This window comes from Anarrhichthys ocellatus, unplaced genomic scaffold (assembly GCF_004355925.1).
Source record: "Anarrhichthys ocellatus isolate YVR2014 unplaced genomic scaffold, GSC_Weel_1.0 scaffold49, whole genome shotgun sequence".
Lineage (NCBI taxonomy): Eukaryota > Metazoa > Chordata > Actinopteri > Perciformes > Anarhichadidae > Anarrhichthys > Anarrhichthys ocellatus.
The window spans coordinates 345,599-360,473 of NW_022280079.1; the positions used below are offsets into that span (position 1 = coordinate 345,599).

General features: G+C 44.4%; 1 protein-coding gene across 1 annotated transcript in view; it reads left to right on the top strand.

The window, feature by feature from the left end:
• The window catches only part of gys2 (glycogen synthase 2), a 38,081-nt gene extending 23,894 nt beyond the window's left edge, over positions 1-14,187 (top strand). Inside the window, exons 11-12 of the mRNA XM_031869918.1 lie at positions 2,818-2,931; positions 13,737-14,187. Of these exons, the coding sequence (XP_031725778.1) occupies positions 2,818-2,931; positions 13,737-13,919 (297 nt within the window). The 3' untranslated portion in view covers positions 13,920-14,187. The remainder of the gene's footprint in view (positions 1-2,817; positions 2,932-13,736) is intronic.
• Positions 14,188-14,875: the final 688 nt, after the last annotated feature.

Genomic DNA, 14,875 nt, shown 5'->3' on the forward strand with positions numbered 1-14,875 from the left:
TCCCCCTTAATAATAAAAACCTTCATTTAAAAACTGCATTTTGTGTTGACTTGTGTTATCTTTGTCTAATATTTAAATTTGTTTGATGATCTGAAACATTTTAGTGTGACAAACATGCAAAAAAATAAGAAATCAGGAAGGGGGCAAACACTTTTTCACACAACTGTATCTGTCCAGTGGAGTTTGCAGGAGACTGAAGCATCTTTCAATCTTTAATCCTGGTGCAATGAGCATAAGCTATGTTGAAAGATGAATTGATTAACATTATTATCCTTGAAGGAAATGGATTAAAATCAGGACATTATTCAGGACCCTGACCCCCTTTAAAAGGGCAATGTGTAAGACCACATGTTCCACAGAATTAGGGGTCAGCATGCATTCCACCTCTACTACTGTGTCCACACGCTCTAAATGTACAGTGACCAATATGCAAAATTCAACCAAACTGCTGAAACTCTGAGGCTACAGCCACACTACTGCGATTTCAAATGTAAACGGAGTTTTCAAACAAAAACGTTCTCCGTCCACACGGAGTTTCAACACCGTTTTTGAAATGATCTCCATCCAGACCAACACGCCTGAAAACGAATATCAGGCGACTCTTCACGTACAGTGGGCATGATGGTGGGTGACGGTGTAAACAGGAAGTAGATTGGTTGCTTAGTTTTCAAAAATACGACAGAGTAATAAAGTAGTCTTTAATAATGAAAGGTCGTGTTTGATACTTAAGATCTTCTCTAAAATCTTCCTCTATGAACTCAAAAAGACAGTTCGTGGAAAGTTTTAGAAATTTTATTTTTCAGACTTCGTTACAAAGCTGCAGGTCTTTATCTATCTCTCTCTCTCACATTTACTTTAAAATCAACACTTACACGTAAAGGTTTACTAGATTATGATCCATAAATGTGGTCAACACACGTCTCTCACTCGTTTCCTCCTTGTTGTCTGTTCTGACTCGTAGCTCTTCTGGTGGCTTAACTATCTGTCCTACTGAATAGCATTTACTGCTAACCGCGACTTCAGATGTCTGCTCCGTAGGGCTGATAACGCCGCTGGTCACTGATCGCTCCATTAACAGCTGCTTCCTCCGTAATAATGGAGACTTTAAATTTAAATATTCAAACTATAAAACGCACACGGAACTTGGACGTGTTATTAACAAGCACCCAGAGCAGCTCTACCTCTTTGACCTCTTGTGTTGGACTGAGGACAGACTGGATCATAGGTAGCCAACACGGTGCCCGCGGGCACCCTGTTGCCCACAGGGACCACGTGAGTCGCCTGCAAGGCATGTTCTAAAAATAGCACTAGTCACCATGGAGCTCCATCTAAAATTGTAGTTGCTGTTCTTTTTTTAATCAAAAACACTTGCATTAGTGTAGATTTTAAAATGACAATATTTCTTGTCATAAGAGAGTCGGGTACCCGGAGGCGCACGGCAGACAGCCAGGACTAGGCCACCGCACCGCACTAGGTTTTCAGGTTCCGAATGACGGGCGCTTCCTGTTGGTGCCAGACGCGCGCCGCGAGCGCACCCCGTCATCAGGTCCATAAATCCTCGGAACAGGCCGCGGGGCAACAACTCAGGGGTGGCGGGGGTAGAGGCGAGGCAACTCAATCCGACCGAAAAGGCCCAGACTAGAGGTTTGAACGCGGGCGCCCGAAGACGCTCGGCTATAGACGAGACTTTTTACTACTTTCTTCGTGGAGAAAAAGGTACCATTGGAAAAGCTGGTGTCGGTGACAACAGACGGGGCTCCCGCGATGACGGGCCGGCATGCAGGCTTCATTGCGCAATGCAAAGGTGACCCAGACTTCGCAAAATTTCTACATTACCACTGCATCATTCACCAGCAGGCGCTATGTGCAAAAGTAACCGGCTTTAATCATGTGACGATACAAAAATATCAGAGATGCGATACCTCTGACTTTCAAATGTTGAAACAGATTAACAGAAATAAAAGTTGCATGTTTAAATATGTATGTGTAGCTATACCATCATTGTTGTGGAAATCATTAATAATTATTGTGAGGAATAATTAACTGACGTGATCAAACAGTCTCTTCACATATATTATTATTATTAAGGTGATCTGTGCAACTTTGTTATTCAGGAAGTTTGTATCAAATAAGTAGCCCTTCGTACTACTCGGTACCCTTGAAGTAGCTCTCAGTTTAAAAAAGGTTGGTGACCCCTGGACTGGATGCTACAGTGACTCATGATCGCCTCTCCAGGTACAATTGGTATTAGAAGACAGGACGCTAGCTGGTTAGCATGCTCATTTCAGTAGAGGGCTGCGGTGGAAGAGTCCTTTTTGCTTAGGAAGGCTCCCCACTGAGTGAAATGGCCCTGAAGTATCTAAGTGGCCGCCATGATGAAAGCTGTTTGAATTCTCTAAATGCCAAGGCAAGGTGCTTCAATGCTTCCTTTATTAGCTCCTTTAGTATAGGAAACACTGGACCTTCCGTTGCAAAAGGAAAGTAGATAATACCGCCCACAATGCCTTGAGGCGGCAACATTTAAAGTGACGCACCATTCAGCCGTCCATGAAAACAAACGATATGCTTATCTTACACAGGTTTAACAATTATACTCATACAGTCATAAAGTAATGGATTCATGTTGATGAATATGAACATTGATATGAACAACATGAACATATTGAACCTTTAAACTGACATGATGATGATGATGTAAGTCTAATCCAAAACGTTATATATCTTGACAGGTATGGAAATGTGGTGATTGAAAATTCCATCCACTAACACACAATCCAAACTTACCCGTCCTCTCTTTCAACCAAAAACTGTATCCAGAGACACAGCCTCCCTCCAGTGACCACTCACAACATGCTGGACGACTCAACAGATCCCATCCTTTCCAACATCAGACGCATCGGCCTCTTTAACTCCAGGAAGGACCGCGTCAAGGTAGACAACATCCTGAATGCTATTTTATGTGTTCATCATCAATGTGTTCTTTTCTAGAGTCCGTTTCTGGGAAGCTCTTAGGCATGACTTTCCTTGTGATAATGAAGAACAATACTTTGGTCAGAACAAGAAGGGCTTTGCAGCAGCTCTATGAAGCTGCAGACAGCAATGCTTTGAGCTAACTCACTAAAAAACACAACAATCAACGTAATGCTGAGACTAGAGAAAATGTCAGTAGGATTCATGATCTTGGAACTGTGAATGTCTGTACAGAAATGTGTGCAATGAGTGAGAACTCTGGTCGTATGCTGGTGTCAAAAATCAGGGAGTTAAACCATTGTTCTGTAAGATTAGACGTTCAAACAAGTGAAACACTAACATTATAAAGCTACAGTTTACTGTGGGAACTCTCTCAGCTTAGAAGTCAGCTATTCATCAAAAGGAGAAAGACTACATAATGAATGATTTGTATTGAGCATGGGTGTGTTCGGTTAATTCTAAGGTAATCTGTCCATTACATTTAGAGATACAGGTGAGCCACACATATCTACAACAAAGGTTGTCAGAGTCCAGCAGGTAAATATGTTGTGAACAATGTTGACAGTTTGATTGTTTGTTTATTTTCATATCTGTGTCATGCCAAGCAACCGGCCCATCCCAGGGTTAGCCTAACCCTAGTTTAAGAAACATTCATCTTCTTGTAATACAAAAACAATACACTACAAAACTGTAGCATTGGCACCAAATGAAACTTAGTGAAATGTAAAATGAAAATGGTGAAAGTTAAAGGGCAATATGCCCATTTTTATTATTGTTACGACTCGCGAAACCACAGGGAAAACAGGACCCAGACAAAAGAATAAGGTGTGACTAAAACAGTCTTTACTTATCAGCAGAGGTTCGGTACACAGGAGGGCAGTCAGAACAGGCAAACAAATCAGGCAGGGACGAGGAAAAAACGAGGTTGAGGAAAAACAGGCAGAGATCAGAGAAACCAGGAACATGAAGACTAGTAAAATCACTGGACCACTTGACACAGAGGACGAAGACGAACTGGCACAGAGACAGGCGAACACAGGGTTTAAATACACTGGGGAGGGATAGGTGATTAGACACAGGTGGGATCAATCAGGGGCGGGGCAGTTGGATGGTGAAAACTACACAACAAAACCGTCGAAGGAACCTGACAGATGATTCTGTCATCAAGGCACACCTGTCAGTTGGAGGTCTAAAAAGAGAAGTTTCCAGAATGGTCAAACATAATGACATGAAGAAAACCGTGGTTGGTCGGCACAACTGTGTTGTGAATGGACCAGAGTGCGGAGACCCTGACTTGGTAGAGCGTGATAACAGTATGAGATTAGCCGAGGTATTGAGAAAAGGAGGTAGAAAAGTGGTAATAATTTTGTCGCGACTAGCACGAAGAAAATCAGGAGTAGTGGAGATTGTGGTGGCAGACCAGAGGATCCAGACGGTTCGGAGTTTAAAATCATTCTGAGGTTTGGAGAAGAGAGGGGTATCTGCCATGAGCCCGGTGAAACTAACCACCGTATTAAAGAATCAGATTGGAGATATTCTCGTGGCGAAAGTTTTTAAAGACGGAAACTTGTTGATTGTTTGTAGAAATGAAGAGCAAAGAGAGAGAGCGGACAGGTTTAAAGAAATAGGGCGGTTTAAAGTAGTGAGTACAAACCGTATCCAAAAAGAAAGTACGTGGAGTAAGGGAATGATTTGGGGGGTGTCGGTTGGAGTCATGATGGAGGAAATGAAAGCGAACCTTAAAGGACGAACTATAAGGAAATAAGGAATAAGGAAAGACAGCGATTACGTTGTGCTGGATTTTGAGGAGGAAGAACTACCACAGAAAGTCTCTTTAGGCTACCTGAGTTACACTGTTAAGGAGTTTATTCCAAAGACTGTGAGGTGTTACAACTGCCAAAGGTTAGGACATACAGTTAAGCGTGTAAATGCAGAAGGAGGTGTGCAAGGTATGGAGAAGACCACGAGTACGGGCAATGCAGACATGAACACCCAAAGTGTTGTAACTGCGGGGGTGATCACAGCGTGGCTTACTATGGGTGTGAGGTGTTGAAAAGGGAGAGGGAAATACAGCAGGTGAGGGTGCAGAATAAAATCACCTATGCAGAGGCAGTGAAGAGGGTCGGCCAGAGTGGAGGGACGGATGGAAGAAGTAAGGCAGTAAAACAACCCCCAGCAGTCCCAGACCAGACAAATGAGGGTAAAATAATGATCGACTTAAAAAAGCTCGTCACTTTCATAGCAGGGGTAGTAAATGCTACAATGGAGGTCAAATCCAAAACACAGAGAATCCAGATAATTTAAAGCAGCAGTTCACCACCTTACATAGGACTAACGCGAGGAAGTAAGACATGATCTCAGTATTCAAGCAAGTCAAGAGCAAATATGAGACAGTTTTGATAGACAATGCTTCACCTACATTGGAATCTAAACCAGATGCACATGCATACAGGAAACATGGTTAAGATCAAGTTTGGACTTCAGACTAGCTGGATACACATGTGTTAGGGGGGGTGCTCTAGGAGGATGTGCCACATTTATTAGTGAAGACATTTCACTAGAGTTCATTGTTATTCATTTTTATAATCCTTGAGAGGTGAATAGATTGGCACAAATTGAAGGGCTAGGTGGCAACAAAGTGTTGGTATGTGGAGATATCAATGCACACAGCACGTTATGGGGTGGAGTAAGAACAGATGCAAACGGAGATGTAATTGTGACGAAGGACGACCTCAGACGGGTTTCGGAGAAGCAGCCGAGCAGGAACCGCACTACGCCCCTTGCGGAAGAGGACGGCAGTCAGCTGCTTGCGGACTAATATTAACGGCATTGAGTTAGTGAAAAGGCTTGAACGAGAGTGGCGGTGCGAAATGACGGCCGTGTCTGTAAATAGATTAGAGTTTATGTTGCTGTTCGGAGTTTGACTTTCAAGACTGTGTGCGTGCAAACAACCAGTAAGTAGACGTAAAGTTTGGCGTTAGTCCAATGTAGTCATAAGTGTTATATTGTGTCATTTGCACGGCAATCTATTCTGATAGTTAGTAGCTCGTTCCTTGTTTGCTAAGTGGTGACTGTAGGAGTCCCGGACCTGTTTATCACTGCCTGTATTCTGTCCCTGTGTGTCCTAATTAGAAACCAATGTTTTATAGAGGTTTTTACTAATTATTATTTCATGTATGTCTGTTTCAGAACCACACACACAATTGCTTGTTTGACTATTGTCAATAAACCTCTCAAAGGAACATCTTGTCTGGAGTGCATTCTGATCGATGCCCCCTGGTGGCCACAAGTTTTAATGAACCAGTAAAAATTATACAGTCTTTTCCCAGTCAATACAACAAATGGTCCTTCGAGCTGGATGAGAGTGGTCACCGTGGGATTGATTAAAGATGTTTCCATATCGGCAGAGGACTTCACGTCCTGCAGACGCCCGTCCCCGCCGAGAGACACGGCCACCAGCCTGGATGAAGATTACGCTGTCTCCATGCCAGCACAGCAGCGGCCTTACTACAGCGCGGAGAATTTCCTGGAGATTAAACGCCAGGATGACGCCTCTCACATCTCCCCGGCTAGATGAGGACTGGAGTGCTGTGCAGGGAGCGGCAGCTCAATATCCCTTCCAGCCTGAGTATGCACACACCCTTTTCCAGAGTACGCCTGCCTTTCATCGACGGAGGCCTGCAGCAGAAACGGCGCCAGAGATCCTTGAAGCCCTCCACAGGCTAATGGAAGACAATCACAGGTTGCAGCAACAGATGTCGGACATACACAGGCAACTCCCTGACCCACCACTGCTGCTACAGAGAGCCCACTCTCTTTCACAGACGTCTGAGCCCCCTCAGCAGCAGCACGTCGTGCAGGCTGACGACACGTCTCTCATTCCCCTCACCTGTGCAAGCTAGCAGTCACACTCTGCCTCCGGTGGATAATGATGACTGGCCACTGCCACCACCCCCTGTAACAGAAGATGTTGTTTACCAGCCACAACCACCACCACAGGACCTTGTGGCAGAGCTCACAATGCCGCTGAGAGACATGTGGACGAGATATCAGGAGCAGTCTTTCTGTGGCCCAGAGCCAGTTTATCCTGTTTCCCGGATGCATACACCAGAGTATTGTGAACCTTATACCCCACCAAGGAGGGAGTCACTGCCCAGCAGGCCGTTACCCTCCCACCACAAGGAGACTGTGTACCGCGGTCCTACGCCCAAAATCCCTGCATTCACTAAAGGAGATCCGAGGGAGTTTGCTCGGCTTAAGGTTGCTCTGGAGAACCTGCTGCCTCAGGATGCTACAGAACGCTTTAAATATCAGATCGTGGTGGATCCTCATTTACAGAGCATTTACTGCTGATCAACTGGGTCTGGCTGAGCACACATACCCGATAAATGCGCTTTTGAAGAAGCACAAAACACCTAAGATGCCTTCCTCTCCAGGCACTAGACAGAGTGCAACCTCTGTTGTTAATTGGGTCAGACTACCCCCACCTCATCACTAACCCTAACCTCCAGGTGGGCCGGCGGCAGTGAAGACAAGATTGGGCTCGACGCTTCAGGGACCAACCAAGCACATTAAGCAGCAGTCAACAGCACAACAATGTCTAAACATATCCACCCTTTCACCTGAGTCTGAGCTTCTGCAGAGTGTAGAGAGATTGTGGCAGCTAGATGTCCTTCCCTACAGGAGTGAGAAGCTTTCCACACAATCCAGGCAGGATCAGGAAGCAGTCCAACTGTTGGAGGCAAAGACCATACGAGTAGACGTCGATGGGATCCAGCGCTACGCCACTCCCCTCCTCAGGGTGAAGAACATGTCACAGCTCCAGGCATGTAAAGGGGCTGTGTTAGCCAACCTCCGCAGCACGGAGAGACGCCTGTTACGAGCCCCGAAAAGAGCAGCCGCTTACTGTGCAGAGATCAGAAAGCTGGAAAAAGCGGGCTATGCAGTGAAAGTGCCAGAGGAGGAGCTTAGCGATGCAGCAGAGTCCTGGTTTATACCACATCACATGGTAAGCCACAATGAAAAAAACAGGATTGTTTTCAATTGCTCTTTTGCGTATAAGGGAGACAACCTCAATGAGCTGCTGCTGCCTGGCCCCACTTTAAGTTCCAGTCTACTAGGGGTACTGCTGCAATTCAGAGAGCACACCATTGCCGTCAGCAGTGATATCAAGGGCATGTTTCACCAGGTGAGGCTTCTCCCTGAGGACAAGCATTTGCTATGCTTCTTGTGGTGCGACCTGAAGACAGAGGAACCACCAAGCATCTACACATGGCAAGTCCTTCCGTTTGGCACCACCTGCAGTCCCTGCTGTGCAACTTTCGCACTGCAGAAACATGTATTTGACCACAGTCAGCCAGGGGAGGATGTCCGTATCTCCATAGAAAGGTCCTTCTATGTGGACAACCTCCTGCAGAGTCTCTCCTCTGTTGAAGAAGCCCGACGCCTAGTTAACAAACTGACATCATTGCTGGCTACAGGTGGATTTGAACTACGCCAGTGGGCCAGTAACACCCCTGAGGTCATTAGCCACCTGCCCAAAGAAGCCAGATCCGAAAACAGTGAGTTGTGGCTCAACGAGTCAGGCACGGACCCACAAGAGCTCGCCCTGGGACTCCGCTGGCTCTGCAATTCAGACACCTTGAGATATAAATATCGGATGCTGGATAGACCTAAACCCACCATGAGAAATATGTACCGGGTCTTGGCATGCCTGTACGACCCACTGGGCTTTATTGTCCCCTTCACGACGCGGGCTAAGATCCTTGTGCAGCAACTATGGGGAAAGCAAAGAGATTGGGACGACCTGTCACTGCCTGATGATGTGCTGAAGCCATGGCTGACATGGGAGGAGGAGTTGCAGCATCTGTCTCAGATTTCACTGCCTCGCTGCTATCTGGGCCCTGAGATGGACACTTCAAACCTCCAGCGAGACCTGCACATCTTTGCTGATGCTTCAGAGAGAGCCTACGGCTCAGTGGCCTACATGCGTGCAGAGAACTCACATGGCCGTGTGGAAGTGTCTTTCCTAACTGCCAGATCCAGGGTATCCCCAAAGAAACAGCAATCAGTGCCAAGACTAGAGCTCTGTGCTGCACTGACAGGTGCCCAATTGGCCACATTACTGCAAAGAGAGCCGACTGTGAATATCCGCGACGTTGTCTTCTGGACAGATTCCTCAACAGTCCTCACTTGGCTCCAGTCAGACTCCTGCAGATACAAAGTGTTCGTAGGAACAAGAGTGGCTGAGATCCAGGAGCTGACGCACGTCCGTGCCTGGAGGTACGTGGACTCTGTCAACAACCCAGCTGATGACCTCACGCGAGGGAAGACACTGTTGGAACTGGCCGGTAAAAGTAGGTGGAGTCAGGGCCCTGACTTCTTGCAGCAGCCACCTGAATTCTGTCCCACACAGCCAGCCTCAGGAGAGGTAACATCTTTTTTCACAATAAACACTTGAAATGATGAAGGCACTTGCAAATCACAAGGTAGTAAATAATGTAAACCATACTTTGGTGTTTCATTTTTACATCTTTACTTCTTTACTTAAGATTTCATTCAACTTATTTTCTTTTTACAAAATGTACCAAAACACTGGCAACGAGAAACATCTTGGGTAGATAATAACAAGAATAAATATGACAAAAATTTAAATCATACCCTCTAAACTAAAAAGGCAATCTGGTTTGAATTGACATCAAACATTATTACTAAACTTGTTTACAAGATATTTAGCCAAGGATCTGTAGAGGGGATCTGCGAAAACCTACCATCAGCCGCTTCACCATGACTGCTCATAATCCTCTGCTACCAGACGCCAACCAGTTCACCTCCTTCAGAGCACTGACAGAGGCGTTTGCACAGTCCCGCCATGGGGCGGCAGTAGACCAAGACAGTCTTCCTGCAGAAGATTACCAGAAAGCAGAAGTTTTGAGACAAGCCCAGCAGGACAGTTTCCCTGAGGAGTTCAACCTCTTGTGTGCCGGTAAGCCAGTATCTGCCACCAGTAGGCTGCTCTCCCTAGCCCCGGAGTATGATGAAACTGTGGGTCTCATCCGCGTTGGAGAAAGGCTCCGCCGCAGCAACCAGCTAGAGCCAGATGCCATCCACCCAGTGGTACTGGACTCTCGGCATAAAGTGACCCAGCTCATCAGTCAGGACTTAGACAAGGGCCTCCATCATCCAGGATCAGAGCGCCTCTTTGCAGAGCTTCGCCGCAAATATTGGATTCTGCATGGCCGTGAAGCTGTGAAACGCCATCAGTACTCCTGCCCGGACTGCCAGAGGTGGAGAGCCACTCCAGTGGTGCCCAAGATGGCAGACCTCCCTCAGTCCAGACTGAGGCTGCTGAAGCCCCCATTTTACTCCACAGGCACAGACTGTTTTGGGCCCTTCACAGTGAAGGTTGGCCGTTGCCACGAGAAGAGATGGGGCATACTGTTTAAGTGTCTGACAACACGGGCCGTACACATAGATGTTTTGTCTAGCATGGACACCGACTCCTTTTTGATGGCTCTCCGCCGCTTTATTGCACGAAGAGGCAAACCAGCAGAGCTTCGCTCTGACCAGGGCACTAATTTCAAAGGAGGAGAGAGAGAACTAGATGAGGCATTCAAAACCATGCACCCCACACTCAGCTGGCTAAACACCAGATCAAGTTTCAGTTCAACCCCCGAGGTGCACCACACTTTGGAGGTGTCTGGGAGAGAGAAGTGAGATCAGTGAAAGCTGCGCTCTACGCCACCATTCAGACCCAAACTGTACTGATTGATGCAGAAGGGATTTTAAACTCCAAACCACTAGGTTACGTGTCAACAGATGTGGCAGATGTTGACCCAGTCACCCCCAATTTGCTTCTGATGGGGCGGCTTGACCCCTCACTACCCCAGGCTGTGTATGCAGAGTCAGAGCTCCTCAGTCGCCGACGTTGGAGACACAGTCAGGTGTTAGCTGACCAGTTTTGGACACATTTCATCCGACGCTACCTTCCGACTACCGCTACCTACCTTGTCACCCTGCCTACCATCCCAGACACTGATCCGGTTAGTCCTTCTTAGAGTTGCAAATTAGTTGAGACAAATTTGGGGGCGGCTGTGACGAAGGACGACCTCAGACGGGTTTCGGAGAAGCAGCCGAGCAGGAACCGCACTACGCCCCTTGCGGAAGAAGACGGCAGTCAGCTGCTCGCGGACTAATATTAACGGCATTGAGTTAGTGAAAAGGCTTGAACGAGAGTGGCGGCGCGAAATGACGGCCGTGTCTGTAAATAGATTAGAGTTTATGTTGCTGTTCAGAGTTTGACTTTCAAGACTGTGTGCGTGCAAACAACCAGTAAGTAGACGTAAAGTTTGGTGTTAGTCTAATGTAGTTATAAGTGTTATATTGTGTCATTTACACGACAATCTATTCTGATAGTTAGTAGCTCGTTCCTTGTTTGCTAAGTGGTGACTGTAGGAGTCCCAGACCTGTTTATCACTGCCTGTATTCTGTCCCTGTGTGTCCTAATTAGAAACCAATGTTGTATAGAGTTTTTTACTAATTATTATTTCATGTATGTCTGTTTCAGAACCACACACACAATTGCTTGTTTGACTATTGTCAATAAACCTCTCAAAGGAACATCTTGTCTGGAGTGCATTCTGATCGATGCCCCCTGGTGGCCACAACTTTTAATGAACCAGTAAAAATTATACAGTCCTTTCCCAGTCAATACAACAGTAATAGAAGAGTTACTAGACAAACATAATTTGTTTTGTTTAAATGATGGTAGAGGGACTAGATGAGATGTGCACACGGGGCACACGTCTGCACTAGATTTAACTATCGTATATACGTATATATACGTATGTGAGTGGGATATAGAAGATGAAACATCAGTGGGTAGTGATCACTTCCCAATAAGTTGTAAAGTATCATTACAAAGGAGTAAGGAAAAGGGACATATAGTTGGTAAGTGGGTATTTAGTAGGCGGTGGGTGAGACGCTGCTGCATTTGAGACGCAAGCGCTTAACTATGAACTACTGGGCTAATCTGGAGATAAGCATCCAACCACTAAGGTGCTTCTGCCATGTTGGGAAAGAGAAAGGGCCAAACAGGAATGTTTTGCATGGAGCAGTGGAACATTAGCAAGAGATGTGTCGTTGGATCAGATAACATTCACTCCTACAGGACCGTCATCAACTACACCACCGTGGCTATTTCCCTCAGTGTCAGTTGATCATTATGTTAAGGACAAAACCCAAGCATTTAAAGACATTGATAACATGGCTGGAGTGGTGGAGGACAGACTACAGACAACATACCAGTCATTTACTCCAGCATACACAGATGGGTCTAAAGATCCTGATACAGGTAGAACTGGTTTTGCGGTCACCATACCAACCTTGCAATATGAAGTTAAAAGGAGAACATCGGATCATCTGTTTATACAGTTGAGACGTTGGCCATTATAACAGCACTGCAGTGAGTAGAGGAGGTTCGGATCGAAAAGGTCGTTGTCTGTTCAGATTCCAGTTCAGCATTATCCTCATTACAATCATTCACATCCCATAGCAGGCAGGGTTTAATTAATGAAATGTACGAAACACTGTTCCGACTTAAGAATATGGGTATTTTAGTCTCATTTCTGTGGGTACCAGCACACAGAGGGGTAAAAGGAAACGAAAGAGCAGATACATTAGCAAAACAAGCTTTAGGAAGGCAGCACAAGACAGACATGTTACTCAGCAAAGCAGAAGCTAAATCAATAATCAAAAGAAACATTATGAAGGAATGGCAGCACAGTTGGGATGTAGGAGACACAGGAAGACATCTTTATGCTGTTCAGAGAGAAGTTGGCAAAGGGAGGACATCCAGAAGAAGCACCACAGAAGAAAACACATTAACCAGACTGAGGGTTGGACACACAAGGCTGAACAAAACAATGCAACTCATAAATAAACACCCAACAGGACTATGTGAGCACTGCCAGATACCAGAATCTGTAGACCATATCATATGTTATTGCCAGAAATTCACACTCGAGCGAGACAGGTTGAAGAGGAGGCTGGGAGTTGAGGAACTAAACCTAAAAGATGCATTAACCTTGGGGGCAGGAAATGTACTCAATACGTGAAAGAAACAGGATTGAGTCAAATAATTCAGGTCACCGAATTGATGCAACTCCCTTTTTTCTTTTGTAAGGGGATAGTTACTCTGGACTACACTCCAGACCAGTAGGTGGCAGTAATGTACCTTTCACTGGATGCCATCCGCCATAAAACTTAAAAGAAGAAGAAGAAGAGCACAATACAAAACAGGAAATACTTATCGATGATAAAATAAGAAAAACATAACTTAGGAGACGGGACGTGACATTGTTATTAAACGTCTATAAGAGAAAACATTTGGTCGGAAGGAAGAACAGCTTTTCACAGCAGCATGTCACAGTAAAGAGTACACGCATGTACTGATGTCCCATTCTATTTACAGTGTCACAGTCATTCCAGTGAGCTAAATTGCTCAACACCAGGGCCCTGGCCCACCTAAATGGAACAGGGCCATAATCAATGTTATTAATTACACCCGTGTTTACCCTGCAATGACAAGTCGAAATGGCTGCTGTGAAAAGGGTCTACAGCAATAGCTGAAAGGTACCAAAACATTAACATTCACCTTCTAGGAACCATGAATTTCTACAGCAAATTTAAGTTATTTCACAGACTGCAGCTAATGACAAGTCCCAGTGGTGACTAACGCTTTGTCACATTTCTGTCTGTCCTCTCAGATCATCTTCCACCCTGAGTTCCTGTCCTCCACCAGTCCTCTGCTGCCAATGGACTATGAGGACTTTGTTCGTGGCTGTAACCTTGGAGTGTTCCCCTCCTACTATGAGCCATGGGGATACACACCTGGTAACCAAGCACGCATTCATCTACACACACTGATGCTTCATCTTCCTGAAGTATAGTGGCACACACATCTCTACAGCAGTCACTACTAGGCGGACCCGGACGTATAACTGATGGATAATTGAGAATTATACATTTTGGTGGAGCGCTTCTATTTTAACCTGCACAGCTTTTCTAGCCTTTACGGTACTCGGTCAGCAGTTACATAGGTTGTATGTAAAAGTTCACTCCAGCCACACTTTCATTTCCGTTCATTTTCCTAAAATCAAGCACTTTCTTTGAAGATGCAAGTTTTTCAAAAAAAATCTTTTGTGTATTTTATTTTTAGACGGGGACATTATTTTACTTGAAATGAGAGAAGAACACTTATTTATGTATTATTTATAATCCATCCAGTTAAAATTGAAAACTAAGAATAATTGTTAAAACATAATTGATGTGTACTTTCTTTATTTGATTTGACAGTTATTGACTACACAGAGACATTGTTACTACTACTAGGCTTCATGTATGTGTGTATATATATATACACACACACACACACACGTGTGTATATACATACATATATATACATATACATACATATATATACATATACATACATATATATATATATACATACATACACATATACATACATATATATACATACATACACATATACATACATATATATACATACATATACATATACATACATATATATACATACATATACATATACATACATACACATATACATACATATATACATACATACACATATACATACATATATACATACATACATATACATATACATACATATATACATACATATACATATACATACATATATACATACATATATATACATATACATATACATACATATATATACATATACATATACATACATATATACATATATATATACATATACATATATACACATATACATATATACATATATATACATATACATATATACATATACATATATATACATATACATATATACATATACATATATATA